Below are 27,669 nucleotides of genomic sequence, written 5' to 3'. Positions count from 1 at the left end.
TTTTAGCGAAGACATACCTTCTTCTTAGAACAATAAGTATACTGCCCACTAGATGGCGCCAAATCACGTTTTAGTGGTTCTGAGGTGCTGCCATCCACACATTTCACACTTTTTTTCTTTCTTTAACATTCTGGCTTAGTTTGCTTGTACCTGTGAGGCAGTCAGAAACTAAATGCCATGTCATACATATCAACACATTCTGTTGGGCCTGGTTTGAGTTTTTTACCCTACTGTCTGTTCTGAAGGGACATCCCCCTAGATAATCCCAGGCTTGCTGTGGTTGATCGCTCTGTCCATGTGACCCACTCTCTGTGTTTTATCCTCTTACTGCAGGTCTCACTTCAGGTCAGCATTCATTCTGCTGGTCTTCCAGTTTGCAAACAGAGCAGGATTGGCAACTGAATCATGGTGAGTTCTGAACAGAAAGTGGTGCTGATCACCGGCTGCTCCTCCGGGATCGGCCTGAGGATGGCTGTGATGTTGGCCAAGGATGAGAAGCAGCGATATCACGGTGAGTTTATGGAAGGATGAGATTTAACACAAAAGTGTTACATAGGGTAAATGATTATGAAAGGCAACTCTGTTTAGCTGATGCAGATTTACTGTTTCTTTTAAATCGGTCAAAAGAAAGAAAACAACACTATCTAAATAATTTATCTACATAAAGACAAAGCAAACCTCTGCTCTGACAACATCACTATTTCCACAAAAGGTCAGAGGTCAACTGAGTTCCATACAAGCTTACAATTCAGCAGATGCAAATGTAAATAAAGCAGACTCCCATGTCTTTACGTAAAAGTCTGGCAAATATATTCTTTGATCATATCATGTGTGACAACATAAAAAGTTCATCTTTGTAAGATGTCAATATGCCTGTCTAGCATGTTTTCAGACATGTTGCGTTTATTCAAGTGACACAAACATAGAGAATTTGCCAGATGCACGAGTTATAAAACAACAGCAGAGCGTTAATTGGGTTACATGTCATGCATAAATGTATCTAAGGTCCAAAGAAAACGAAGTGTAAATAAAGTCAACATTGAAACACATGCACCACCAACTCTATCATAATTAGAAATTATATTTCTAGTTAAAATAGACCACTGTAAATAAACATCATTGCTTATGATTGCAAAAACATAATTACCCTATAACAGAAATAGAAAGGTTGTGCCAAACAATTGTACACGTTTGACATTTTTTCAGAATAAAGGACTAACCAAGCGTTAATTTATTTAGGAAACCCCTTCAGGCATGGTTTGTCTCACAGATTGATAGAAATCCTCTGTGGAGGCAGTTTGGAAAAGGCAGAGCATACCCACAAAAAATGAGCACATTCCACTGGAAAAAGTGTAGGGCTTTCAACATAAACTTTTTCAATGAGTTAAAATTGACTGAAATTGTTTAGTGGAAATATAGCAGTGTCATGGTTTATACGTAATATTTTGGATTTAGTTTGTAATTGTTTTCTGAATGCCTTCGTACAGTTAAACCATTTTGACCCTTTGTAACCTCTCTGCAAACTATGTTTCTCCTAGAGAAATCCAAATGAGAAAGAGGAAATTTGATCAAAAGTATCATTTGTAAAGTACTTCAGGGTGTACGCATTTATTCAACCAGGTTACTGCTGTTTTTTCCCTCGTTTGTTTTCCTCTTGAGCAGTATAGGATAGATACTTATAATGGGTCCATCTATTTTCTATACCCGATTCTTCCGTACAGGGTTGCGGGGAGCTGGTGCCTATCTCCAGCAGTCTACGGGTGAGAGGTGGGGTACCCCCTGGACAGGTCACCAGTCCATCGCATGGCAACACAGAGACACACAGAACAAACAACCAAGCACACAACCATTCTCTCCTAGGTGCAATTTAGAGAGACCAATTAACAGTCATGTTTTTGGACTGTGTGGAGGAAGCCGGAATACACAGAGAGAACCCATGCATGCATGGGGAGAACATGCAAACTCCATGCAGAGCTGGGAGTCAAATCCAGGACCTTCTTGCTACCAACAATGCCACCGTGCAGCCGTGGAAAATATTTGAGATTATTTCTCAAAGTCTATTTTTTTTATTTTAACAGGCATGTGTACTCTTTTAAGAGCCACTGTGAAAAGCTGCAATCAGCCAAGCAGAACCGCACAGATCCAGACACTGAACAGAAGCTGCTCATTCCAAATCACTAACTTTAAATCCACCAGAATCAATAGTTTATTTATGGTTATATATGTGTACGCCTGTTAGATTAGAGCCAGGAAGGAATGATACTCTCCTAGTACAGAAATGATTAATTGAATTATGAGGCAATCATTTTGAAAGTAACCTTCACATCCCAGTTTACCAAGACCACCACACATCATTTATTGTTTTCCCAGATTCGCCTTTTTTCTGTAGTGTCCTTAAATACATCAATATAAAATGTTCATTAAAACTAAAATAGCAACTTTAACCAAGTTTTATGTTTAATTCTTTTTATTAAATATTTGTCAGTTACTAGAAAATTGGAAAAAACTTTATTTATTAAAAACAAGCAAAGGAAATAATTTTAGAAATGTTCAGTTATAGCATCTTCCAGTGTGAGCTGCAGAATATTTTGTTCATAGTTTTAAGTGTGTTATTGTCACTGAGGACTGACTCTAAATAAGTGTCCAGCGTAAAGAAAAGCTCCCAGCTCAGTGCACCTCACTAAAACTCTGCCTTCATCCTCTTGGTCCTAAAATAGCCCTCAGACACTTAAATCCCCAAACAATAGTTGAAAAGAGACTGCAAAGCCCCGCTTTGACTAATTACTGCCTGGTTCGTTGAGTTTGATTCTGGATCACAGGTTAAATAGGGCTGTTTTTAGAATGGGCTGGAGTTGTGAGCAACATGTGTGCATAACAGCTGATACTGCTATGTAAAGTGGTTGCTTTAACGGAGCTGCTTATGCACAATGAGAGCTTCTTAAGGTTTATTTTTACTATACTTACTATCTTTAGAGGCAGTGCTTTTTGTTACTGTATCAAACCAAGATCTTCGGGGATTGTTGGTGAGGCTTGCAGCCCCCTACTAAATCCTTTCATGCGCCTAAAAGAGGTTATAAGAACAGGTTCCAGGGAAAACATTTCTCTATAACGTGTTTTCAAACACATTATAGAAGAGAAGGCATTCGACTGTGTCCATCGTGGTGCCCTGTGGGGTTGCTCCAGGAGTACGTAGTCGGGGGCCTTTATTAGGGGCCCTCCGGTCTCTGTACAAGCAGAGCAGGAGTTAGGTCCGCATTGCCGGCACTAAGTCGGACCTGTTCCCGGTGCATGTTGGACTCTGGCAGGGGTGCCCTTTGTCACCGGTCCTGTTCATAACTTTTATGGACAGGATTTCTAGGCGAAGCCAAGGGCCGGAGGGAGTCTGGTTTATGGACCAGTGGATTTCGTCTCTTCTTTTTGCAGATGACGTGGTCTTGCTGGCCCCCTCTTGCCAAGACCTACAGCATGCTCTGGGGTGGTTCGCAGCCGAGTGTGAGGCGGCTGGGTTGAAGATCAGCTCCTCCAAGTCTGAGGCCATGATTCTCGTTCACTTCAGGTTGGAGGGGAGTTCCTGCCTCAAGTGGAGGAGCTCGACAGACAGACTGGTGCGGCTGCCGCAGTAATGGGGGCACTGTGCCAGTCCATTGTGTGCAGAGAGAGGTGAGCCGGAAAGCGAAGCTCTCGATTTACCAGTCGGTCTACGTTCCTACCCTCACCTATGGCTATGAAGTTTGGGTCATGACCGTAAGAACGAGATCCCAGATTCAAGAGGCTGAATTGAGCTTCCTCCATAGGGTTGCCGGACACTCCCTTAGAAATAGGATGAGGAGCTCGGCCATCCGGGAGGAGCTCGGAGTAGAGCCGCTGCTCCTCCACATCAAGAGGAGCCAGTTGAGGTGGCTCTGGCATCTATACCGGATGCCTCCTGGACGCCTTCCTCGGGAGGTGTTCCAGGCACGTCCCACCGGGAGGAGGCCCAGTGGACGGCCCAGGACACGCTGGAAGGACTATCTCTCTCGGCTGGCCTGGGAACGCCTTGGGCTCCCCCCAGAGGAGCTGGAAGAAGTGTCTGGGGAGACGGACGTCTGGGTGTCTCTTCTGAGTCTGCTGCCCCCGCAACCCGGTCCCGGATAAAGCGGAAGATGACGAGTACGAGTATAAGTGTTTTTAAATATGTTCAATGCTCAAAATAAAAGTGGAAGAATAAAGTGGAAAAATCCGCTATTAGGATATTAAAGCGATACACTTCCACTTTATTGATTAGTCCCAGACCAATTAATAGCTACAACTCTTTTGAATATTGATTTCTAAGGAATTCCTCATCCAAATTGCAAAGCACTAAAACCACTTCTGTTTGTTGTTTTGTACCGTCCACCCGGCCCGTACTCTCAATTTTTAGATCAGTTTTCAGACCTTTTTGTCAGGACTTGGACTTTGTTTGTGTTTAGTCACTTATGTATATATTTTGTATTTTGGTAGTCGTGTTGTTTTAGTTACTCCCTTTCACTCCTGATTGTTTGTTTCCCCCCCTAGTGTTGTCACCCTCCTCGTTCATTGCTCCTTTGGTTATGGTTGCTTTCTTATTTTTGACTTAGGATGGTTTTCTCTTTGTCATTTTTGCTATTATTATTATTATTATTATTATTATTATTATTATTTGTACTCTGTTTATCTTATTTCACCAGCCCCTCTGGTTAGGTTATGTCTACTTATTGTTTACTTTTTGTTTATTTACATCCTAGTCCTCATGTTCTCTGCTTCCCTTCCTGTCAGTTCAGTCTGTGTGGTGTTAGGTTTGCTGTATGGGTTACTTGTTCGTTCTTAGGTTATGGTGTTTCTTATGTTCTCTCTAGTTTCTTCTTTACTCTCATGCTTCATTTGGTTATTTGTTTATAGCTTTGTTTCAGTATTGCTTATTAGTCCCTTCGTCATGTTTTAATCTATGTACTGTTTTCACCTGTTCCCTCTGCCTTCCTGCCTCCTCATTACACCTGTTCTTAGTTCCTTGATTACCTGCCTATGTTCTCGTTCTGTATATTAGTTGGTTTTGTTTCATTGTCCTTTGCTGGTTCCTCTCGTTCACTACCCTCGTCCATGCCTTGAGTTCCGCATGTTCCTGCAGTGTCTTTGTAAGTTGTGGATCGCTACTCTGGTCAGTACCTGCAGTGTTTTTTGTTACTTTTCATTTTTTGAATAAAGCTAAAGACTGCTTGAAATGCTGCTGCCAAGCTCTTGCCTGCGCTTCGATCCACCCACAAGCCACACTGTGACACTTTTATCTGATTTAGTGTTAAATACCAATAAGGTTATTATAGTGGGGGATTTTAACATTCATGTTGACACTGAAAGTGATAGCCTAAATATAGCGTTTAATGCTATCTTAGACTCAATTGGCTTTGCTCAAAACATTAACAAACCTACCCACCTTTGTCTTCATTCTCTGGACCTTGTGCTGACATATGGCATTGAATGTAAAGAAAAAACAATATTTTCTCATAACCCTGTCCTGTATGACCATTTTTTAATAACCTTTGAATTTAATTTAACGGAGTACTCCACACCTGAAAGAAAATGTCATTATAGTAGATCATTATCGGACAGTGCTGTAACAACCTTTAAAGAATCTGTTCTACTTTAATGCTCTGTCTGTGGTAATCATTCAGAAACCACCAATAAAGCCAGCATCATGTAGAACATCAAATTAGTGTCATCATCCCACACCTGACACATCTGGCTGCTGACCACCAACTGCTTCAAAGTGCAGTGATATGTTGTCTCGATTAACCCCATCCAATGTGTGTTATTGGGTGTCATATTATCCGTCTCAAATCTGTGAACATTTACACAGCAATGACCTGTTTGAAGAGTTTCAGTCAGGCTTCAGAGCTCATCATAGCACTGAAACAGCTCTGCTGAATGTCATTGATGATATTCTCCAGGCCTTAGATAATGGACTTGTGTCTGTACTGGTTCTGTTAGATCTCAGTGTTGCATTTGATACAGTCGATCACAATACTCTCTTAGAAAGACTGGAATATGCTGTAGGGATCAGGGAAACAGCACTACGCTGGTTTAAATCATATTTGTCTGACAGATTCTAGTTTGTTCATGTAAATGATAAATCATCAAAATATGATGTAATTTAAAGTCATCCAAGTTTTTTTGTCTTCAAGACATGCTTTTAGTCTATCTAACTGGTTGGGCTCATCAGGATTTATGGATAAGTAAAGCTGAGTATCATCAGCATAAAAGTGAAAATTTATCCTATGCTGCCTGATAATTTTACCCATTGGAAGTATATATATACAGGGGCTGGACAATGGAACTGAAACACCTGTCATTTTAGTGTGGGAGGTTTCATGGCTAAATTGGACCAGCCTGGTAGCCAGTCTTCGTTGATTGCACATTGCACCAGTAAGAGCAGAGTGTGAAGGTTCAATTAGCAGGGTAAGAGCACAGTTTTGCTCAAAATATTGAAATGCACAAAACATTATGGGTGACATACCAGAGTTCAAAAGAGGACAAATTGTTGGTGCACGTCTTGCTGACGCATCTGTGACCAAGACAGCAAGTCTTTGTGATGTATCAAGACCCACGGTATCCAGGGTAATGTCAGCATACCACCAAGAAGGACGAACCACATCCAACAGGATTAACTGAGGGCGCAAGAGGAAGCTGTCTGAAAGGGATATTCGGGTGCTAACCCGGATTGTATCCAAAAAACATAAAACCACGGCTTCCCAAATCACAGCAGAATTAAATGTGCACCTCAACCCTCCTGTTTCCACCAGAACTGTCCGTCGGGAGCTCCACAGGGTCAATATACACGGCCGGGCTGCTATAGCCAAACCTTTGGTCACTCATGCCGGTGCCAAACGTCGGTTTCAATGGCGCAAGGAGCGCAAATCTTGGGCTGTGGACAATGTGAAACAAGTATTGTTATCTTGTGAGTCCACTTTTACTGTTTTCCCCACATCCGGGAGAGTTACGGTGTGGAGAAGCCCCAAAGAAGCGTACCACCCAGACTGTTGCATGCCCAGAGTGAACCATGGGGGTGGATCAGTGATGGTTTGGGCTGCCATATCATGGCATTCCCTTGGCCCAATACTTGTGCTAGATGGTCACTGCCAAGGAATACCGAATCATTCTTGAGGACCATGTGCATCCAATGGTTCAAACATTGTATCCTGAAGGCGGTGCCGTGTATCAGGATGACAATGCACCAATACACACAGCAAGACTGGTGAAAGATTGGTTTGATGAACATGAAAGTGAAGTTGAACATCTCCCATGGCCTCCACAGTCACCAGATCTAAATATTATTGAGCCACTTTGGGGTGTTTTGGAGGAGCGAGTCAGGAAATGTTTTCCTCTACCAGTATCACGTAGTGACCTGGCCACTATCCTGCAAGAAGAATGGCTTAAAATCCCTCTGACCACTGTGCAGGACTTGTATATGTCATTCCCAAGACGAATTGACGCTGTATTGGCCGCAAAAGGAGGCCCTACACCATACTAATAAATTATTGTGGTCTAAAACCAGGTGTTTCAGTTTCATTGTCCAACCCCTGTATATATATATATATATATATATATATATATAGTGAAGAGAATTGGCCCAAGCACTGAACCCTGTGGTACTCCACAATTAATCCTGGAGTTTAAAGATGATTTATCATTTACATGAACAAACTAGAATCTGTCAGACAAATAGGATTTAAACCAGCATAGGGCTGTTTCCCTGATCCCTACAGCATATTCCAGCAAGTTGCCTAATCATCATTTGTTTACAGCAGCGCCCTGAAGATGCTATGCTGGTTAATCCTGTCCCAAACACACAATTGGAAGCTGTCTGTGGAAAAAGTATGATGAAGAAAAGAAGGATCGTACAAAGATAAAGGAAATTAAAATGATTAGAATTTGACAGGGATTCAAGGACATTTTTGATTGCCCCATGACAATAATTGAGGACACTCAAAAAAAACATACATTAAAGAGTTGTTTATTTATTCACAGCAACTTGCTCTTGAAAGCCTTTCAGACAAACTGTGGGCCTATAAGAACATGAATAATAATTTTTTTCATGTTTTCAGTAATAGCCACAATGCGAGACCTGAAACGCAAAGACAAGCTGGTGGAAGCTGCCGGGGACGCATATGGAAAAACTCTTTTTCTTGCTGTGCTGGATGTCTGCAATGATGAATCTGTCAAACAGTGCATTAACGGCATCAAAGATCGACATGTGGATGTCCTTAGTAAGTCAAATATAAGACATTTTTAACATTGAAATGTCTAAAATATATGGTAATCACACGTGGATCTTTCTTTACCTCCTGGTTTCCTCATCCTAACCAGTCAACAATGCCGGTATTGGTCTGGTGGGTCCAATAGAAAGCATTCCTATCGAAGAGATGAAGAAAGTCTTTGAGACTAATTTCTTTGGGGTCATCAGGATGATCAAAGAAGTGATGCCAGATATGAAGAAAAGAAGAGCGGGACACATCATTGTGGTTAGCAGCGTGATGGGACTGCAAGGTGAGCAGCGATGCTAAACAATACAGAGAAAAATGCCAACTTTACTTTAATGGATGTTTTGGACAATTTGCAAAGGGAAACATTGATGGATTAAGAGGCTAATTTTATCCATAAAGTTTTTCCACAGACTGAAATCAAATCTGATTTTCTTCAGGGATTGTGTTTAATGATGTCTACGCTGCTTCCAAGTTTGCCATGGAGGGCTTTTGCGAGAGTCTGGCTGTGCAGCTTTTGAAGTTTAACGTCATGTAAGTATCGGTGATGGCATTTTAAGAGGCTTTAAGTTGAATGCTCCTGTTAAAAGATAGTATTCTTATGAAACATGTTGACAATTTTGTTGTTTTGATGACCAAAGAGCTATACACTTAGGCTATTTTAAATATTCTGTCCTTCTGTCAACTCATCGCATTTTTAAAGCAACCTTATTTAATCACACATTTTACACCCAAGTCTTAATTTAAAGTTGTCTGATACAGTTTAATTACTGCTGTGTTTCTTTGCAAAATCATTTTGGCTTGCTAGTTTTAACGGGGCTCCAGAATGAAATATTTTGAAAGTTTTTGTTTTTTTAAGAAACACACAAGATTAATGGTTACAAGGAAGAAATTCTGCCCAGGCTATTTCCATGGATCCAAATGAGTCTGGAAGCTCCCAGTTCAATTTCCAAGGTTGTAATTTATCAATACAAATAGCAAAAGGCACAACCTGCTGGGCTACAGGACACTATGAGGGAGCGAGATTCGTTCTGAGATGCTGAAGACTCTAAACATTATTGGGCAGCTTTGGTTGATGTGTCTCTTCGTACATCAAAAACTGGGACAATATTTGTAGAGTCGAAGACTGGGGTGGTGCAGTCACTGATCCTGTTTCTGATCGGCCAAGGGCCGGATCTCATGGCTTAGTTGTGAACACGAGGCTGTCTGGTTTAAAGAACCTCAGGGTCTAAGAATTGCCCTCTGTTGGAGTCTTCAGAACACTACCTTCAGTAAACTATGGAATGCTTCACAGCTGACTGTAAAGCTGCTGAAACCAGAACAAACGTGGATTGTTTCTTCCTCTTAGAGGTTCTCTACCTCATGTGAAGGGGTTCAAGTACCTTGGTGTCTTGTTCACCAGTAATAGCAGGATGTAGCAGGAGGTCGAAAGATGTAGTGAAAAATGTGCTGGGCCAAAAAGTTGATCTCTACATTCTGACCCTCACCTATGGATCATGACTTAAAGCACAGTATTCCAGATATATAGCAATTAAAATGAACTTCCTTTATAAATTGTCTGGACTCAGCCTTAGACATAAGATGCAAAACTCTGTCATCCAGGGAAGTTTTACATAGAGACCCTGTTCCTCAGCATCTAGTGGCATCGGTTTAGGTGGTTCGAGCATTTGATACTTCCTGGGTGAATCCCTTTGGAGGTTTTCAGGGCAGGAAACACTGGGAAGAGAACCTGGAGCAGACTGTGAGCTCAATGGAAGGACTATCTTCTCTTTCTGATCTGGGAACATCTTGGATTCCCTAGAATTAACTTAGAGTCAGTATATCACCATGTTGGTATATATGTGCAGAAATACAAAGATAGAATTTAGCAGCAGTAGTGTGCAACATGAGGTAGGAAAAGTATGAAAAGTTTTTATGTAATTGTCATTGTTTTTGGAATTGATCTGACCCACATACAGAAGTACACTCCGGAGAACAAAAATCAGTAAAATAATGTTTTATTGTGCAACAAGTAATCAGGAACATGAACGAGTGAATCTCCAACTGTATGGAAGGAAGGAGAAGAGAACTGGTGAGGCAAGGAACTAAATGAGGCAGAACTAATGATAGATAACTAAGTTGAATAAGTGAACGGCTTACTAAGTAGATGCAGTCAGGTCGCCAGGGGTTGAGGGATTCTGGGTCTCGGTTTACAGAGCAGAGTTCGTTCTGTTGTTTCCTCTGGTGCTGTTTGAGGGAGACTGGAAAAACCATGTAGTTATCCAATATGCAGATGCTTACGTTGGAAGGTGGACAGGGTACGCTTAATGTCTTGATCCAAGAAACAGAAGAATCAGGAAGGCTGCCAGCCAGAGCAAAATCCAGTTGAAGTCAGTAGTTCAGGAAACAAAGTCCTCAAAAACGTAGGAAGTCTTAACCCACAGAACTTCTGAGACTGAAGTCTGTGTTCAGCGAGGTAAATCCAAGAACCAGGGTTTCAGCCTGCAAAGGAGCATAAACAAAGGTACTTGGAGCACAAAAACGACGCTTAGACTAGAGGTGGCTGAGTTCGTTACCACTGTAGTCAAACACTCTCGCGTCGAAGTCCTGGCAGCCTCCTGCTTAAATACTCCTCATGCAATCAGCAGAATAAGACGCACCTGTCCCCCAGCGCACCTGAGAACTCCAGCACCATCTGGGAAACTGAACACAATGTTGCAAGCACAATGTACACAAAACGACAACCCAAACCCCGACAGTAATGATGAGTGTGTGTGGTATGTTTATAAGAAACTTGCTGAAAGTGCTGAGCGTTACACATTTCTGTTTAGATATATCCATCAGCCAGTGGTATTAGCCCAGGAGAGGGCTCTAACAGACATAGACTTATCACATTTAGGCTACCATACCACACTCTACTGTCAATAGTGATATAGAGTGATAGTGAGAGACAATACTAATTTGTTTAAATAAATGGGTAATTAAGCTAGACATAATTTAGGACAGGGTCAGTCCTAAAGGTCTATGATCATTTTTCACAACTTCCAATTTTGGGGATTAATGTTTTTTTAATATACAAATACACTGTATTAAATATAGTGGCATTGTTTTTATTGTTGTAATCGTCTCTTTCTCTGAACGTATCTGCTCACAGCCTGTCGTTGATTGAGCCAGGACCAGTGCACACAGAATTTGAAGCAAAGATGATTCAGGATGTGAAACAGAAGGAGTATCCTGGAGCAGACCCTGATACTGTGCATTACTTCAAGAACATCTATCTTCCTTCCTCTGTGGACATCTTTGAGGCACTTGGACAAACGCCTGATGACATTGCAAGAGTAAGATTGTTGCTCTTTATCAATGCAACTGCACTTCTGTTAGATCTTTTAGGTGTGTAAATATGTTTCCTTTTTTGCAGTGCATCAAGAAAGTGATTGAAGCGAGCCGACCACGTTTCCGAAATCTGACCAATCCGCTGTACACACCACTCGTTGCACTGAAATACGCTGATGAAACTGGAGGGCTGTCTGTTCACACTTTCTACCACATGCTCTTTAACATGGGCTCTCTGATGCATGTCAGTGTGATGGCTATGAAGTATCTCACCTGTGGATGTCTGAGGAAAAGGACAATTTCACCAAGCTAAAAACTAACAGATTATGCAAAGCACTTTCTTTTTGTTTTCATACAATCATAAAAATAACATATTTCAAACATCTTAAAGTCTGGGATATGCTTGCTGTTGTAGAATATACAGTACATGTTGTATGTGTTGTTCTCACAGTATTCTCTTGTGGATAAGATTTCATGTTTGTTTAGAGACAGCACTGGGGTTAAATCCTACATAATTTGCCATCATATTCAGTGCCAAATTAGAAAACTTGTTAAATTTCCTTAAAACAAAGTAAGCAACCAGAGTCATGTATGTGAGTAATGAAGATGTTTGGATGGTAGTTGCTACATGCTGCAACACAGGACAAAACAAAACAAATGTAAAAAAAAAAAAACAACAACAAAAAACAAAACACTATTGTTTTAGAAATTACACAAGATTTGAGAAAGAATTGAAAGATGACAGATTACATATAACATATTAAAATGAAAACAAACATTTTTTAGAAGCAAAAATGCTGCTGAGATAGACTAAAAAAAGATGCATGATAGTTTTTTAGAATTAAATTAGGGAACGATTGGGAATGTTGGACAGGGAGAAGTTGTGAGCCTCTGAGATTTCTCTGTTTTCAATTGTCCCCTAGGTTCAGTAACAAGTAGGTTACATGCTGCTGTAGCTTTTTAACATGTTTTCTGAAACATGTTTTGTAAATGTTTTTGGCCAGCATTGCAGTGGAATTGTTGCTATTTTAAATTAAGTCACTTGCTAAACATTGCAAGCCATCTTTTTGACAAATTGTCTTTCTAGTTTTTAATTGGTGCATTTAGGTACCCGCCTACCTTGTTATTGAATGTAGCAGTTTATATTATGTGGAACATACCTTTAAAAGGAACTAAAACCACACTGGTAACAGTTGGCTTTTTAAAAAAAAATAATAATAATAATAGGGAGAATTAAACATCTTGTAGTTTCAAAACCTTTGTTGTGTATTAGTTTTTAACATTGTTACACATATATGTGAATGTCTGTATTTATTTGAGCATGTAGGCCTATAAATTTTGACCCTGTGTGGTTCAGAGAAAATCCCTGATAAACTGCAACTTGTTCAACTGATTGTTGTTTATAAAAATCTTTTAGGTTGCAAATAAACAGGTCAAATAAAAAAATCAAACACGGAAAGTATGGTGGGGGACACCTCCTACGGCTATGTGGACTCCATATTGTGAATGGCATTTTTGATGAAACACATACAAAATGCTATGTATTTTACAAATAAGTAAGAATATATTTTGCGCAAGTCGTTTTACCGGAATCAAAGAAATGTTCATGCGTCTAAGGTCTTACTTCTCAACTTAAGCATTAGCGTTTGTGTTGGTCGTACTGCCTTATTTTTGTTTTCAAGTCTTTGTCTTAGATGTCGTGTTATTATTGCTACTAAATGAACATGTATCACTGTAAATACAATTATTTATCATTGTTAACTCAACGTAAACCTTAACGCTTCTTTAATTCGGAAAACAGTTGAACTTGCCTCTCACAATATGGCGGATGCGATGAGGAAAAGCAGATCGAGTCATCTGGACTCCATTGGTGATGCCTGTTTGAGTCGCGGGAACTAGATCAATACCCGGCTAATCGAGCAGTAAAGTAAACTTTCATAAACAAGCTAACGGATGTGTTCAAATTAAACGCTTAACTTTGACATGACGTAAAAGGCAAGTTTACCTTTATATGCCTTCGTCTGCAGCCATATTTAACTGTTGCTGTTAGTTGTTAAAGTTAATGTTCGTACCGAAAATAACACTTTGTCGTTGGCTTGTTATTATTTGTGGTAACGCCGCAGATAAGTGTATTAAGAATATGTTTATAACCTAAACAAAGATGGGACATAACATCGTGATTTGGTGATACGTAAGGTCGTGTTGACTGAGCAGGATGGATTCCAATATTAGTGATGTTCTGCACAGTGAGGAGCAGCTGAGGAATACGCTGCACTGTGATGACAAGGAGAAGGTAATTTACCGTTTTCTACACACTTCGGTTGCATGGTATTCTGCTACATAACTTATTCATGTTATTTCTAATCAGCTTCGTAGGAAACTGGCACATTTGCAAAGGGAGTATCTCGAGACGGCCCAGAAGCTAAAGGTGAGAGACTCATTCTTTCACTGCAAGGTAGCAGAAAGCAGGAGTAGATATGAAAGTGACTTTATCCTTTCAATAATATAGTGCCTTTTTAAATTGGAAGGACAATTATTCAATGTTTTCCTTCTTTTTTCTTTTTCTTTTTTTTTTTTTACAAATGGAAATCTGAAAGGTGTGGAGTGTGCTGCAATTTTTGCCCAATCTTATTTCCAAATAACAGATACCCTCCAAGAGTAACACATAATTATGCTTCGAATTAAACCATTCTATTTTAGCTGTGGCATTTTTGGGGTCTTTCACAAGCTGTAAATTTAATCTCCATCCAGTCTTTTGCAGCCTTCCAACATATATTATTTCACAGTTTCTCTGTATTTCTCTCCATCCAAATTCCCATTAACTCTAACTGCCTTTCATTGTACCAGCTGAACAAAAGCATCCCCACAGCAGAAAGCTGCAACCCTGTTTCACCATGGAGACGGTGTGTTCATGTCTATGTGCGCTGTTAGTTTTCTGCTACACATAGCATTTTGCATGTAAGCCTTGAAGTTCAGTTTTGGACTGATCTGACCAGAGCAAATTCTTTCACGTTTCCTGTGTCGCCCACATGGCTTGTGGCATACTTTAAACAGGACCTCTTATAGGTTTCGTTCAACAGTTGTTTCTTCTTGATACTTTTAAAAAAAAACTAATTGTCTACTAATTGTGACTCACAGTTGTCCTTTCAACACATTCTTCCACCTGAGCTGTAGCTCCCTGCACCTCCACCAAAGCCAGGGCCTCTTGGGTGCTTTTCTAATCAGTGCTCCCCTTGCCCAGCAGGTCAGTTTAGGTGGACAGCCATGTTTTCGTAGGTTTGCAGTTGTACCATACTCTTTCCGTTTTCAGGTAATGGAGTGAACAGAGATCTGTCAGATATTCAAGGGTTGGGATATTATTTTATAATAACCCTAATTTAAACATTTCCGCAACTTTACCTCTGACCTGTCTCCTGTGTTCCTTGGTCTTCATGATGCTCTTTGTTCAGTAATGTTTTCTAACAAACCTCTGAGGCCTTCATAGAAGAGCTGAGATTAAATTATTGAGAGGTAGACACTTTTTAATAACTGTCTTATAAGGCAGTTAGCTGCACTGTGCTTTACTTAGGAGTGTGAGAGAAAATTAGCTGAATATAAACGTGATGTTTTTTGTGATGTTTTGTGATCCATAGCTCCTTGTCTTATTGGATGATTTTAAAAGACGAACAGTTATTAGAAAGGTTATGAAATGGTAAATCAGAATATCATATTTGTATGTAAATGAATCCATGTAGCTCTTATTAGCAAACATGATACTTACTTTTTGAGGGTAAATCGCAATGAAACCTGGCTTATTTTAAACTGAGATTATATTTTTAACATTCAATTGAACGTTCTAAGTGGATCAGATCTCCTTATGCAGTTGACAAGATCAGTTAGCTTTCGTTTCTGTTCACACACAACATGATTAATTAAATTAAGTTGTTTTGAAGGAGCGATAGTTTGAGAACCTTTCTCTAACATTTTAAGAAAATTAATCTCCAATTCCAAGCAGAGAACAGTGAAAAAACAGCATTTTGTGTTTAGCTTCTCAGCACAGCAGTAAAACTGAAATGGGGCCAAAATGTTCGCTTTGAGCCAAATTGCTGCTTCATCAAGGAAAATGGTGGAAAATGCTTTTTGTCTTACACTCATGCGGATTCCCACACAGCGTGCCGAGCGTTTGGACGCAGTGAGGAGGCACGTGAAAAGTAGGATTTCTCTGCAGAAACAGCAAGACCAGAGCGTTCCAGAGGTCACACCAAACTCTTCTATCAACCCCTCCTCATTCATAATTAACACAAACAATTCAAGCATCCTAGGCTCAGCACAGTCTCAGGGTAAGTCTGACTTAATCTAACCTAGTATCTCTTACTGTACAATTTCATTGGTATTGCAGCTAACCATAAACTTATGAGTACTACTCTGATGTTTTAGCAGTCGCAGTAGATTCGGATACATCCAGGAGGCAACAGGTAATAAGATTCTCGCTCCCTGGAGATCCTACTTGCCCACAAACCCCAGATCCCAGCAATGACGTCGCTAGAAGCCACAGACCCAGCCCGGCCTTGCGTCTGCGGTCGAAACGTAGCCGTTTACTCTGGGAAAAGAGGAATGCCGACGCTCTCCAAAGCTCGAACGATGGCAAACGGCAGCAAGAGCAGACTGAAAGGACTGAAAACGCAAGAACTGCAGAGCAGGAATGGACGATCAAGAAAGAAGATGTCTTCAATGAAAGCGAAGAGCTGTTTTCTGGCCCAGAATTTGAGTCCCCCTCTCTGTTGCTCACACACTGGAGTACACAAGAACACACCAACACCGGGCATAAAATGGGGAAGGAGAACCAAAGACCCCAGGAAGAAAGAGGAAAGGAGACTGATCTGGACGTTAATGGAAAAGTTGGTGAGCCTGCTTTAACCACAGAAGAAGGACAAAATGTTAGAAAAAACAATTCAGTGAATAATGAGATAGGGGAGGATAGTGTCAGGCAAAGTGCAGAGAGAGAAACGGTGGCATGTGAAGAGGGCAGCCATGAAAACATTGAGCAAAATGCTGCCCAGACGACAGGAATTGAAAAACATGAGGATTTTGTGGAAATAAAAGAGGAAAAGAATCAGATCACGGCAGATGAAAAAGCTGTCAGCCTCCTAGACTCCTGCACATTAGTGGAAGGACTACTTTTCCCTGTGGAGTACTACGTTCGCACCACAAGGCGAATGACACTTTCCCAGAGCCAGCCGGACGTGCAGGCTGTCATACTGTCTCAGCTGAGCGCGGGGCGGCACCGCAGGAGCCGCGGCAGGAGAACAGACAGGGACGTACAGCGGTCAGACCGGCACACTCAGACGGATTTATCTTCTCCAACAACTCTGCCCACATCTCTGGAGCCATTTCCTGCTAATACTTCTAAAGATTTTAGTCAGAGATCCAGTGACATTTCAGGCTCTGTCATTCCAGAAGCTCCTTTTTCACCTCCAGTCCTCAGCGTCCGTCCACCCAGAGGAAGGAGGAAAGGTAGAGGCACAGGTAAGGGGAGACCTCAGAGACCACAGCTTCTTAAACAAGGATGTGAACAAACCACAGGAGATCCCCAAGCCCCCAGCACCTCTGAACTTTCTCCCCGGTTTATCCATCAAGCTGATGACACAAACACCTGCATAAAACCATTGCAGTCACCCACCCACAGCTGTCCAGCTCTACCTTCTTCTTCAGTCAGTGGAGCTCCAACCAGTTTCACTGCTGAACACCAGGAGAAGGTCTATCCCATCTTTCTGAAGAGCACCATCAGTAGACCCCAACAGATGAACACAGGTAAACCTTGGGTGTACACACATTTAGTGGGGGTTCTGCAGAAAAATACTGCCTTACCCAGATAAAATGGTTAGGTTGTGTAATTTTAAGCTTTTTGCTAAATAATCTATTAATCCTTTAAATTGAATTGAACTTTCTAAATAGAACAAAACCAATCGCCATATAAACATAAATTTTGTTCTTCTTTTCCAGTGCCTTGTGAAAATATTTATACCCCTTGAACTTTTATGCATTCTGACACATTATAGCCAATAACCGCATATCTATTGAGATTTTGAAAGCCCAACACAAAGTATTGCATCACGGTGCAGTGCAAATTCCAAAAACATTGGACAAAGGGTTAATAGTTTATAGAACCGCCTTTTGCTGCAGTTAAATCTGTCTCAGTCTTTTTGGCCACACGTCGAACAGCTTTCCACTTCTAGAAGCTGATGTTTTAGCCCATTCTTTGCAAAATAGCTCAGGTTCGGTCAGATTGGATGACGAGCATCCAAGTTAGCATAGTTTGATTTATGTCTGGACTTTGACTAGGCCATTTTAGCATGAAAATACTTAGGACTGTACGATCTTAGCTCTGACTGTGTTTCAACACACTTTTTCTTCTTGCCAGTCTTTTCTAAAGGCCAGATTTGTAGAATGCATTAATATCAGTTTTCCTGTTGACACCTAAGCTTCGGATCCTCCAGCTCTTCCAAAGAACCCACCAGCTCCAATCACATCACTCTTTGCTGTGTACATTACTACTGAGGGAAGATAAGTGAAAGGTAGCTATTTTCAGCATGAGGGATTGTTTAGAAATGGAGCAGAAAACGTAGGAACCTACTTGACAGGAAACCGTATTCCTTTACAACATGTTGAGACATGTCTGCGATTTATTTAGGCTGCGAGAAAGCCAGAGAGAGCAAGACATCTTGAAAATAACAGGAAGGAAAAAAAACGTGCAGCAAAACTGCCCTGTTTTTATTTTTATTTTATTTTTTTGCATATGGAGCTTTTAACCTCAGTCTGTCATGGATCAAGCTGGATTTGGAAATGTTGGCAGCCTTTTGAACATCTCAGAATCAAGTGTCTACATTCCCTAGTGTCAGTTCTTTTATATTCTTATATTGTGGTTCTTAAAGTGAAATATCAGTCACTAACAGTAGCATCACGGAAATCAGCCACAAATTTCTGATCGTAGTATCTGCAGTTTGATGCAGACTGTCAAGATTTTAGCCCAAATATAAACTTGCTAATACTTTTTTCTTCAAGTCATAAACTCTATTTTTCCCTTTTTAATTTGTGTCCTGCAGGCAACCCAGAGTGGCAGTCTCTTCTCCTGCCCTCCTTATATCCATCGTCTGAAACATCTCAGCTTTCTCTTCCCTCTCTGATCAGCCGCGTGAAGAGCCTGGACATCCTGCAAGATTTTCACCTCCCTGATGACCAGTTTGCCTCCTTGAAGCTGCACAAGCTCTGTCAGGTTGCCGTGGAATCGGGCCTCGAACATTTCTCGACCCCGTCACACAACACGCGGAGACGCTCTCACTTCCTGTACAGCGCCATGGATCCACCGACGCCATGCTCCCTCCCGCTCAGTCTCACGCCTACAATCACAAATTCCCCCTGTCCGAATGAGAGCGAGCAGACATCTGCACAGACGGGTCCGAATGAGAGCGAGCAGACATCTGCACAGACGGGTCCGAATGAGAGCGAGCAGACATCTGCACAGACGGGTCCGAATGAGAGCGAGCAGACATCTGCACAGACAGAAACTTCCGGAACTACTGTGGAGCTCAGTGCAGCCAGTCTTAACAGCTCAACAGAAACCGTTTCAGTGGTGCAGGAGTTTACTGAATGCTGTAAACTCAAAGAGCATGAAACTGTGACTCAGACCTGCACAGTCCTCAGAAGTTCAGATAAATCTAAAAACTGTGTTGGACCGCAAGCTCAGTGCAATGTAGACACAACGGTGTGCAAAGAAAATGATGTTGAGCATTTAGATGAGCCAAAAGTGGATCAGTCTACATCTGAAAAATATGTTCCTTTAGAAAATCCCGTAGCTACAAATCCCCAATTCGAAGACAGATGCATCACTGAGAACGTCTCCTTGGATTTCTCTGAAAGTAAAACAGCAGAGGAGGCTCCTATCAGCTGCACAGATTCACAAGTATGTAAAGACGCTGCAGCAAAGTCGCCTGTAAATAACCTAAACCTGCAATATTCTTCAGAGGGTTTTGAAGAACCTACTAAAACAGACTTTTCCAAAGACAGAATGATTAAAAACAAGGCCTCTCAGTTCCTGTTTAAGTCTCCTCTGGACTCAGTGCAATCTCCCTTTACAGCCCCTTACCTTCCCTCATCTGCCAGCCCGGTCCTGCCCTCCCTGGGAATCACCCCTAATGCCGCCCTCCTAACTTCCTGCCCCTCTGCTCCTTCTCTCTCTCTGCCTCCACCTCACAGCCCGTCCACACAGGATCTGTCTCCTCCGGATCATTCTCCTGGCCTGTCCATCACCTCCCTCCCTGCCAGCCTTTCTTCTCCCTCTCTCTGCAGTCAGATTCAGGGTTTATCAGAGCCTCCAGCTTCAAGCGATCGGGGTGACGGAGATGAACCTGCCGCCTGCCCAACTCCGTCCAGGATCCAGTTACAAAGCTCAGCCGGGGAGATGGGAATGACAACAGAGGGAGTTGCAGAGAAATGGTTACTGAGATGCACACACACACTGGAGGTACAAACTTTGGTTACTTGTGGTTACCTTGAGTTTTAAATTCTTTATTCAGTAAAAAGCTATATGTCCCGCCTCTTCGGTCTTCTTTTTCGGGGTAAACTGATGTGTAACAATCATCTTGACTTGAGTTTTTGTGCATTTTAGGCACCAGCAGGAGGCTCTCTGGTGGATGTGTGCTGTGTTTCGGGCCCATCGGGCAGTTTGTGTGTTGCAGCAGCAGGAAAGTGGGCGGTGTGCCTGTGGAGCCAGACTTCCGAATCTGACTGGAGCCTCAAACACACTTGGACCTTCAGTGAGGTGACTTATTCGGTTTAGGGTTTTTTTACCCCCCACACCAGTTCCAATACTGGGACTGCCTGCACCAGGAGCTGGAGGGAGGCTCATGGTGACCAATAACAAATCCACGTTCTAAATTTAAAATTCTAGATATTGTTTGTGGGTCAATAAACTTTCCAGGCCCTCGCTGAGAGCTACAAACCTTGCTTCCATATTTATTAATGAAAGCTGTGAAGGTGTTTTATTATGCCAGGTATTGCAGGTATAATCCTGTTTTTAAAAAAAACTTGTTATCTGCTGTTTGCGGGACAGCGGTTAAATACTGATTGGAGAGCAGTTGTTCAAGATCGTATAAGGGGTTCAAAACACCAAATGTTGTTGAAATAAGCGATAATAAATTAGGCAGATGGAACATCTGTTTGCAGGGAGACCTGTTAGTCCCTTTCCTGGGTATGTCGGTGTGGCTCTTAGAGCTTTGGTTATCCCTGTTGGCTGTGCACTTTTTTCTACCAGAGGTTTTCTGTCCACTCAACTTCCCATTAATATGCTTGGAGACAGGACTCAGCCAGATAATTTAGCAGTGGTTTTTGTGGTGCACCCTTCTCGTGGAGTGTGTTATTGGTTTTGTAGGCCGTAATATAACATTTCTGTCCTTATCCTTTTTTTAATGGTGTTTTGTAATGTTCTAATTCACTAAGAAACAGAATTTTGGTTTCTCGTTACATAATAACCATAAAAAAAAAACATTTTACAAATTAAGGCTTGAAATACTGCAGTGTGATCTATACAATACTACAGTATTTTCCCTTTTTCTCCAGCAGAACAGCTGGACAGCAGTGCAGCTGTTCAGTTATGGTGTCTTAATGGCTGAGAAAATCTGAAACATTTATTGATTCTGACATCAATTTGCTTTGTCTTTGCAGCCTGTGATTAACGTGTTTCCTGTCCCAGACTCTGCTGGTCTGCTGTTCGTGTCTCTGGGTCAGCTGGAAATAAGAGAGCTAAGGTAAAACTCTGTATTTTACGACACTTTGCCTGGTGATAGAGGTCAGAGGGTTCAGTGGCGCCGATTGTGTGGCAGCCTTACTTCTGCCAGTCTGCCCAAGGGCAGCTGTGGCTTCAATGTACAGGTCCTTCTCAAAATATTAGCATATTGTGATAAAGTTCATTATTTTCCATAATGTCATGATGAAAATTTTACATTCATATATTTTAGATTCATTGCACACTAACTGAAATATTTCAGGTCTTTTATTGTCTTAATACGGATGATTTTGGCATACAGCTCATGAAAACCCAAAATTCCTATCTCACAAAATTAGCATATTTCATCCGACCAATAAAAGAAAAGTATTTTTAATACAAAAAACGTCAACCTTCAAATAATCATGTACAGTTATGCACTCAATACTTGGTCAGAAATCCTTTGGCAGAAATGACTGCTTCAATGCGGCGTGGCATGGAGGCAATCAGCCTGTGGCACTGCTGAGGTCTTATGGAGGCCCAGGATGCTTCGATAGCAGCCTTTAGCTCATCCAGAGTGTTGGGTCTTGAGTCTCTCAACGTTCTCTTCACAATATCCCACAGATTCTCTATGGGGTTCAGGTCAGGAGAGTTGGCAGGCCAATTGAGCACAGTGATACCATGGTCAGTAAACCATTTACCAGTGGTTTTGGCACTGTGAGCAGGTGCCAGGTCGTGCTGAAAAATGAAATCTTCATCTCCATAAAGCTTTTCAGCAGATAGAAGCATGAAGTGCTCCAAAATCTCCTGATAGCTAGCTGCATTGATCCTGCCCTTGATAAAACACAGTGGACCAACACCAGCAGCTGACACGGCACCCCAGACCATCACTGACTGTGGGTACTTGACACTGGACTTCTGGCATTTTGGCATTTCCTTCTCCCCAGTCTTCCTCCAGACTCTGGCACCTTGATTTCCGAATGACATGCAGAATTTGCTTTCATCCGAAAAAAATACTTTGGACCACTGAGCAACAGTCCAGTGCTGCTTCTCTGTAGCCCAGGTCAGGCGCTTCTGCCGCTGTTTCTGGTTCAAAAGTGGCTTGACCTGGGGAATGCGGCACCTGTAGCCCATTTCCTGCACACGCCTGTGCACGGTGGCTCTGGATGTTTCTAGTCCAGACTCAGTCCACTGCTTCCACAGGTCCCCCAAGGTCTGGAATCGGCCCTTCTCCACAATCTTCCTCAGGGTCCGGTCACCTCTTCTCGTTGTGCAGCGTTTTCTGCCACACTTTTTCCTTCCCACAGACTTCCCACTGAGGTGCCTTGATACAGCACTCTGGGAACAGCCTATTCGTTCAGAAATTTCTTTCTGTGTCTTACCCTCTTGCTTGAGGGTGTCAATAGTGGCCTTCTGGACAGCAGTCAGGTCGGCAGTCTTACCCATGATTGGGGTTTTGAGTGATGAACCAGGCTGGGAGTTTTAAAGGCCTCAGGAATCTTATGCAGGTGTTTAGAGTTAACTCGTTGATTCAGATGATTAGGTTCATAGCTCGTTTAGAGACCCTTTTAATGATATGCTAATTTTGTGAGATAGGAATTTTGGGTTTTCATGAGCTGTATGCCAAAATCATCCATATTAAGACAATAAAAGACCTGAAATATTTCAGTTAGTGTGCAATGAATCTAAAATATATGAATATTAAATTTTCATCATGACATTATGGAAAATAATGAACTTTATCACAATATGCTAATATTTTGAGAAGGACCTGTAGCTTAGCACTGTCAGTGTGTGAAAAGGTGGATGACTGATTGTTGTGTAAAGTGCTTTGGAGTCCTCAGACTTGATAAAGCACTCTACAAGTGCAGCCGTTTGCCGTTTCCTGCTGTGGAAATTTGAGTTGTTTTGCCCAGAGATAAGGCTAATTACTATTAGTATTACATACTGATAAGAATGTATTTTTCTCTGCATTTATGCAGGGTTTCCATCGAGTCTTAAAAGTCCTAAAATGTTTATTTATCTCAATTTTAAAATCTTCAATACATCCGGGTTATACATATTTACATTGTTACGTCTGAAATTTGTCCCTTAGTTTCTTTATTTCTCCTTCCATTGCCTTCATGCTAAATGAAGCTTAGAAATAAACTGAATCTCCATGATAACTGTACACTGTGATTTAAGGCTATTAATCAAGGTTTAAATGTAATGCTGAAAAATATTAACTTAACTTAGATTCATCCTACTTCACTTATTAAGTTAAATATAATTTATTAAACTGTATTTTTATTTTATTTTTTAACTTTTATTGCTTTTTACTTTTGAGATAACCTTGTGTGTCCTGAAAAGGCACCTTTAAGCAAAATGTATTATTATTATTATTATTAATAATAATCCAAAAAACTTATTTTTGTTTAGCAGGAATTGAGAAATCCTTTAGTTTTACTGTATAAGAAATTGTCCTGACAGGCCTGAAAAATAGCTGTACAGGGTAACAATGCATACACATAAATATGTGTGTCTAGGGATATTTGAATGTGGCAATAATAGCCAGTTCTGTTTCTACTTCACAGACTTCACCTTCCTCTGATTTCTTCTTACGTTTAAAATTTGGTGTATTTTGAGATTCAAACTGTTCTTTTTTAAAAAGACAAAAAAGTTCAGCCCCACGTAAAGATGCCATAAACCGGCCTGTAACCTTTAAAAGCTTCTGTGTGTTGCTTCATTTTGCAGAATGCTGTCATGTTGCAGCCTCAGGCAGACGCTGATATGTGAGGGCATCATCCAGGCAGTGGTTGGCTTGTACAGCTCCAGACTGGTTACCTCCTCCGATTCGGCCGCAGGCTCCACCCTGCAGGTGTTTACGCTGTCAGACAGCAGCGGGTAAGGCAGAATCAGTCCCGTCTCATGGCGCTGATACCCATACGTTTCAATGCTAACCTTCTGTGTCTTTCAGTCTACTGAGTTCTCAGTCTCTCGTGTCTCCTGGTGTTTGCGTGAGCGCGCTCGCTCTAGTAGAGGGACTCCCTGACGCTCTCACTGGTGCAGATGAGGGAGGACACATTTTCATCTGGTAAGTGATATTGGGCTGAAGCTTTGACCAGTTCAAAAATCAACCACCACAGTTTCTTTTGCTTGTTTTTGCTTCCCTCTAGTGTCAAAAAGAAGATTTGTATGGTTTAATTCTGGACATTTCAATGTAAAAACAGTGATTTGCATTCATAAGTGGTGCATTGCAAAAATGTCTCCCCCCTAAACTTTTTCACATTTTGTAACGTTACAACCACATGATTTAGTGTGGTGGAACAATGTAAAACAGCTCATGATAAAATAGGGAAAGGAAAATGACATGATTCTCAGAATTTATTTTCACAAATATATATCTAAAAAAAAAAAACTCCCTTACTCTAAAACCTCTAAATACAATCCTGTCCAACCAATCACCTTCAAAGTCACCTAGTTCAGTGTTTTTCAGCCCTGGTTCTAGAGCCACGCTGTCCTGCATGTTTTAGACACACCTGATTCAGATGATTGCAGCTCAGCAGAAGCCTGTTAATCAGCCATCAATTGAAATCAGGTGTGCTGAAGGAGGGAACCATCTAAAACACGCAGTGCAGTGTGCCCTGAGAACCAGGGTTGAGAAACACTGACCTAATTAGTACATAGAGTCCAGCGTTGTTATACAGCTGTTCTGTGAAGCCCTCAGAAGTTTGTTAGGGCACATTAGTCGGGGTCCACCACAGTCTGGAATGTGATTTCAGTATTTCAGACTTTATTCCCTTTATTTATGCCATTGTCTAAATGTTGTCACTTTGTACCTCGTTTCTCCCTTGGTCCTTCCTTTCTTCATTATATATTTCTTTCTGTCCTTTTTTCCTCCTTCTCTAATATCATTCTATACTTTCTTCCTTTATCCTTCTTTCCTTCTTGTGTCTTTCCTTCCCCCTTCATATTCTTCCTTCTTAGTTGCCTTCCTTCTTTGTGTCCTTCCCAGCTCCCTTGTCTTTCTTTCATTCCTTCCTTCCTTGTGCCCTACATTCGTTCCTTTTGTCTCCTTCATTTCTTTTCACCCTTGTGCCCTTCTTTCCTATCCTTCTCGTTTCCTTTCTAGTGCCCTAATTTATTTCCTTCCTGTGTTGAGTCCATCCTTCCTGGCATCTTTCCTTCATTCTTTGCCTTGTTTTTGTCCTGTCTTCCTATCGGTTTGTGTCCTTCCTTCTGTCCATCCTACGTTCTTTCCTTATGTCCTGCCTACCTTATGTCCTGCCTGCCCCCCCTCAATTATTTCCTTCCTATTTGCTTCCTTCCTTTCTTCCTGCTTGCTTGCTTCCTCTTTCCTTCCTGCTGCCTGCTTTCTTTCCTTTTAATGTTCTTTCCTGTTTCCATATTTAAAGCCCCACAGTAGAAAGATCTGCAGTAAATATATTGTAAACATTGACAGTAACACTTTAAAATGATTTTAAAGGAGTGAGAACTCGAAGTTGAGTCTGGAAAAGTCTGGGATTTCTATATGAAATGCATTTAGGAACTGTGTCCGGCCACCTAAACTAATAAGCTGAACAATAAAAGCGTTAATAAGAGAAGCAGCCAAGAGGTCCATTGTAACGCTGGAGGAGCACTACATCCCATCATGCTGTGGGGAAGCAGGTGAGAAAGAAGCTGGTCAGTTAATGGGAAATTTATCGAGATAATTACCAAAATCCGGAAAGAAAACCTGTTAGAGGCTGAAAAGTCCTCAGACTGAGATAAGAGGGTCACCTTCCAGCAGGATAACCAAACCAAACATACAGCCGTAGGTACAACTGAATGGTTTCGATAAAAGCATATCATGTGCCAATCAAACACCCTAACCCTAAACCCAATTGAGAATCTTTGACAAAGATGCTCTCCATGCAAACTCACTTATTCTGAGCTATTTTATGAAGAAGAAGAAGCAAAGATTTGAGTCTCTTGGTGCTCTAACATTCTTTCGCTGGAAACTAATTATTTTCTGTCATTTTCTGGTTTAAGGAATTTAAAGACCGGCCAGCTGCTGAGCAGAGTGCTGCTTGAACAGGGTTTATCAAACACACCCTGTCTCAGAGCTTACTCCTACTGTGTAAGTAGCCAGCAGCTCTTGAAATGACTGCAGGGTGGGAATGATTGCCATTATGTGTGTGGGTTTTTTGTTTTTTTTTTATGTTGCGTTTGTCATTGTACAGGGAGTGTTATTAGTTCTGCTGCAACATCAGTTTCTAAGCTCCCTGGACCAAGAAGAGAAAAATCACATGTCTTCAGAAGAAAAGATGAAGCCAGCTCTGCTCTCTTTGGTTGGCATCAATCCTCTAAGTGGAAAATCTGTCTTGGTTACTCGGCTGTGTCCTCCAAAAGGCTGGACTGGAAGGTGAGATGAAGAAAGGTGGAGGACGAGGTTCATATATGCTTGTTTGGCACACATTCGTGTAATGCGCACCTCTTCTCCCTTTGCCCTGCAGGCTGTGTGAAGTTGACGTTAACAGCTCCAGAATAGTGGGCCTGAGTCAGAGCGGGTGTGTCTGCGTGTGGGAGCTCGGAGAAGGGGGAACGTCCAAGACAATGGAGGCTCCGGAGGATGAGGACTGGCAGCTGGTCCGATGGGGGGAAGGGGACACGCTGGTGATCGGACATCAGAACGGAGACGTTTCTTTACGTTCCTACAGCGTGGGACGTCAAGCAGAAGCTAGAACTGACACTAAAACACTGCTGCTGTGACATCGATGCAGACTTCAACATAATGCAACATTAGAATAGGCTATAGTGCCCAATTTAAACGGAAGTTTACTCTCTTATTTAGATCCATTATCAGCCAGGGCCGTCCGTTCCCTTGCACAAATGTCTCTACATGTCCAGACGGCTGCAACTGTAGATAACGGATGTATTTTAATGCTGTAAACTCTCATAAACAGCAAGAGGAAACTCCTGTTTTTATTGTACAGGTAAAACACAGTAACCCTATTTGACTGAAGATCTTTACTTTTTAAACCTGTACTTTCCCTTTTTTCTTTTCTCATTGCTCATTCACATTTTTTAGCTGTTCTTTGCTTATGTGTAAGAATATTGTTTATAATTAAAGAAGGAAAAAAATGATTTTTACAGGTTGTATTAAAATTTCTGTTAAACATTCATTATTTTTTGTATCCTGTTTCATTTCCGCTGTGGCTGAAAGGTTGAAATCTAGCTTTATATGAAGATGACCAGCTGGGTTTTTTAGGCCCTTTAGCTGGTGCACAATAATCTACATTAATCCAGCAACTCCAAAACAGCCAAAACAAAACTTTTTCAGATTTTGTGGCTCCAGTGGCCTTAATTATGAGCTGATGAAGCATTAAATGACAAGAACTGGGAACAGCC

General features: G+C 41.4%; 2 protein-coding genes and 1 long non-coding RNA gene across 5 annotated transcripts; 2 read left to right on the top strand and 1 right to left on the bottom strand.

Moving 5' to 3' along the window:
• Positions 1-340: 340 nt before the first annotated feature.
• LOC124869093 (retinol dehydrogenase 8-like) lies at positions 341-12,954 on the top strand. Of its 2 annotated transcripts, none has more exons than XM_047366826.1 (6): positions 341-511; positions 8,094-8,255; positions 8,356-8,535; positions 8,690-8,783; positions 11,383-11,566; positions 11,647-12,954. In XM_047366826.1, the coding sequence occupies exons 1-6, from the start codon at positions 406-408 to the stop codon at positions 11,872-11,874; spliced, it is 954 nt and encodes a 317-aa protein (XP_047222782.1). In that variant the 5' UTR covers positions 341-405; the 3' UTR covers positions 11,875-12,954. The 2 variants fall into 2 exon arrangements, with proteins under 2 accessions (XP_047222782.1, XP_047222783.1); XM_047366827.1 differs by lacking the exon at positions 341-511 and adding an exon at positions 4,916-5,152.
• Positions 10,123-11,353, bottom strand: LOC124869095. Its single transcript, XR_007038481.1, has 3 exons — positions 10,805-11,353; positions 10,389-10,730; positions 10,123-10,292 (listed from the first exon to the last, which is right to left on the bottom strand). It is a non-coding gene; the product is annotated as an uncharacterized LOC124869095 (long non-coding RNA).
• Positions 12,955-13,173: 219 nt separating the features above from the next.
• Positions 13,174-27,443, top strand: palb2 (partner and localizer of BRCA2). 2 transcript variants are annotated; one of them, XM_047366825.1, is made up of 12 exons: positions 13,174-13,854; positions 13,930-13,989; positions 15,712-15,880; positions 15,981-17,351; positions 18,644-20,061; positions 20,206-20,358; positions 21,261-21,343; positions 24,034-24,183; positions 24,257-24,373; positions 26,311-26,398; positions 26,502-26,683; positions 26,775-27,443. In XM_047366825.1, exons 1-12 carry the CDS (start codon positions 13,777-13,779, stop codon positions 27,028-27,030), a joined length of 4,125 nt encoding a protein of 1,374 aa, XP_047222781.1. In that variant the 5' UTR covers positions 13,174-13,776; the 3' UTR covers positions 27,031-27,443. The 2 variants fall into 2 exon arrangements, with proteins under 2 accessions (XP_047222781.1, XP_047222780.1); XM_047366824.1 differs by having other exon boundaries at positions 13,175-13,854; positions 15,978-17,351.
• Positions 27,444-27,669: the final 226 nt, after the last annotated feature.

Source organism: Girardinichthys multiradiatus, chromosome 5, assembly GCF_021462225.1.
Source record: "Girardinichthys multiradiatus isolate DD_20200921_A chromosome 5, DD_fGirMul_XY1, whole genome shotgun sequence".
In the NCBI taxonomy this organism is placed as follows: domain Eukaryota; kingdom Metazoa; phylum Chordata; class Actinopteri; order Cyprinodontiformes; family Goodeidae; genus Girardinichthys; species Girardinichthys multiradiatus.
This window is presented reverse-complemented; position numbering and strand designations above follow the sequence as displayed.

Bases quoted from the DNA above. Each gene is read 5' to 3' on its own strand.
- LOC124869093 (XM_047366826.1), top strand. From the start codon at position 406: ATGGTGAGTTCTGAACAGAAAGTGGTGCTGATCACCGGCTGCTCCTCC. The intron at 8,256-8,355 runs GTAAGTCAAATA...CATCCTAACCAG, and splicing joins TCGACATGTGGATGTCCTTA to TCAACAATGCCGGTATTGGT. The intron at 11,567-11,646 runs GTAAGATTGTTG...CCTTTTTTGCAG, and splicing joins CGCCTGATGACATTGCAAGA to TGCATCAAGAAAGTGATTGA.
- palb2 (XM_047366824.1), top strand. From the start codon at position 13,777: ATGGATTCCAATATTAGTGATGTTCTGCACAGTGAGGAGCAGCTGAGG. The intron at 17,352-18,643 runs GTAAACCTTGGG...TGTGTCCTGCAG, and splicing joins ACCCCAACAGATGAACACAG to GCAACCCAGAGTGGCAGTCT. The intron at 24,374-26,310 runs GTAAGTGATATT...TTCTGGTTTAAG, and splicing joins GGAGGACACATTTTCATCTG to GAATTTAAAGACCGGCCAGC.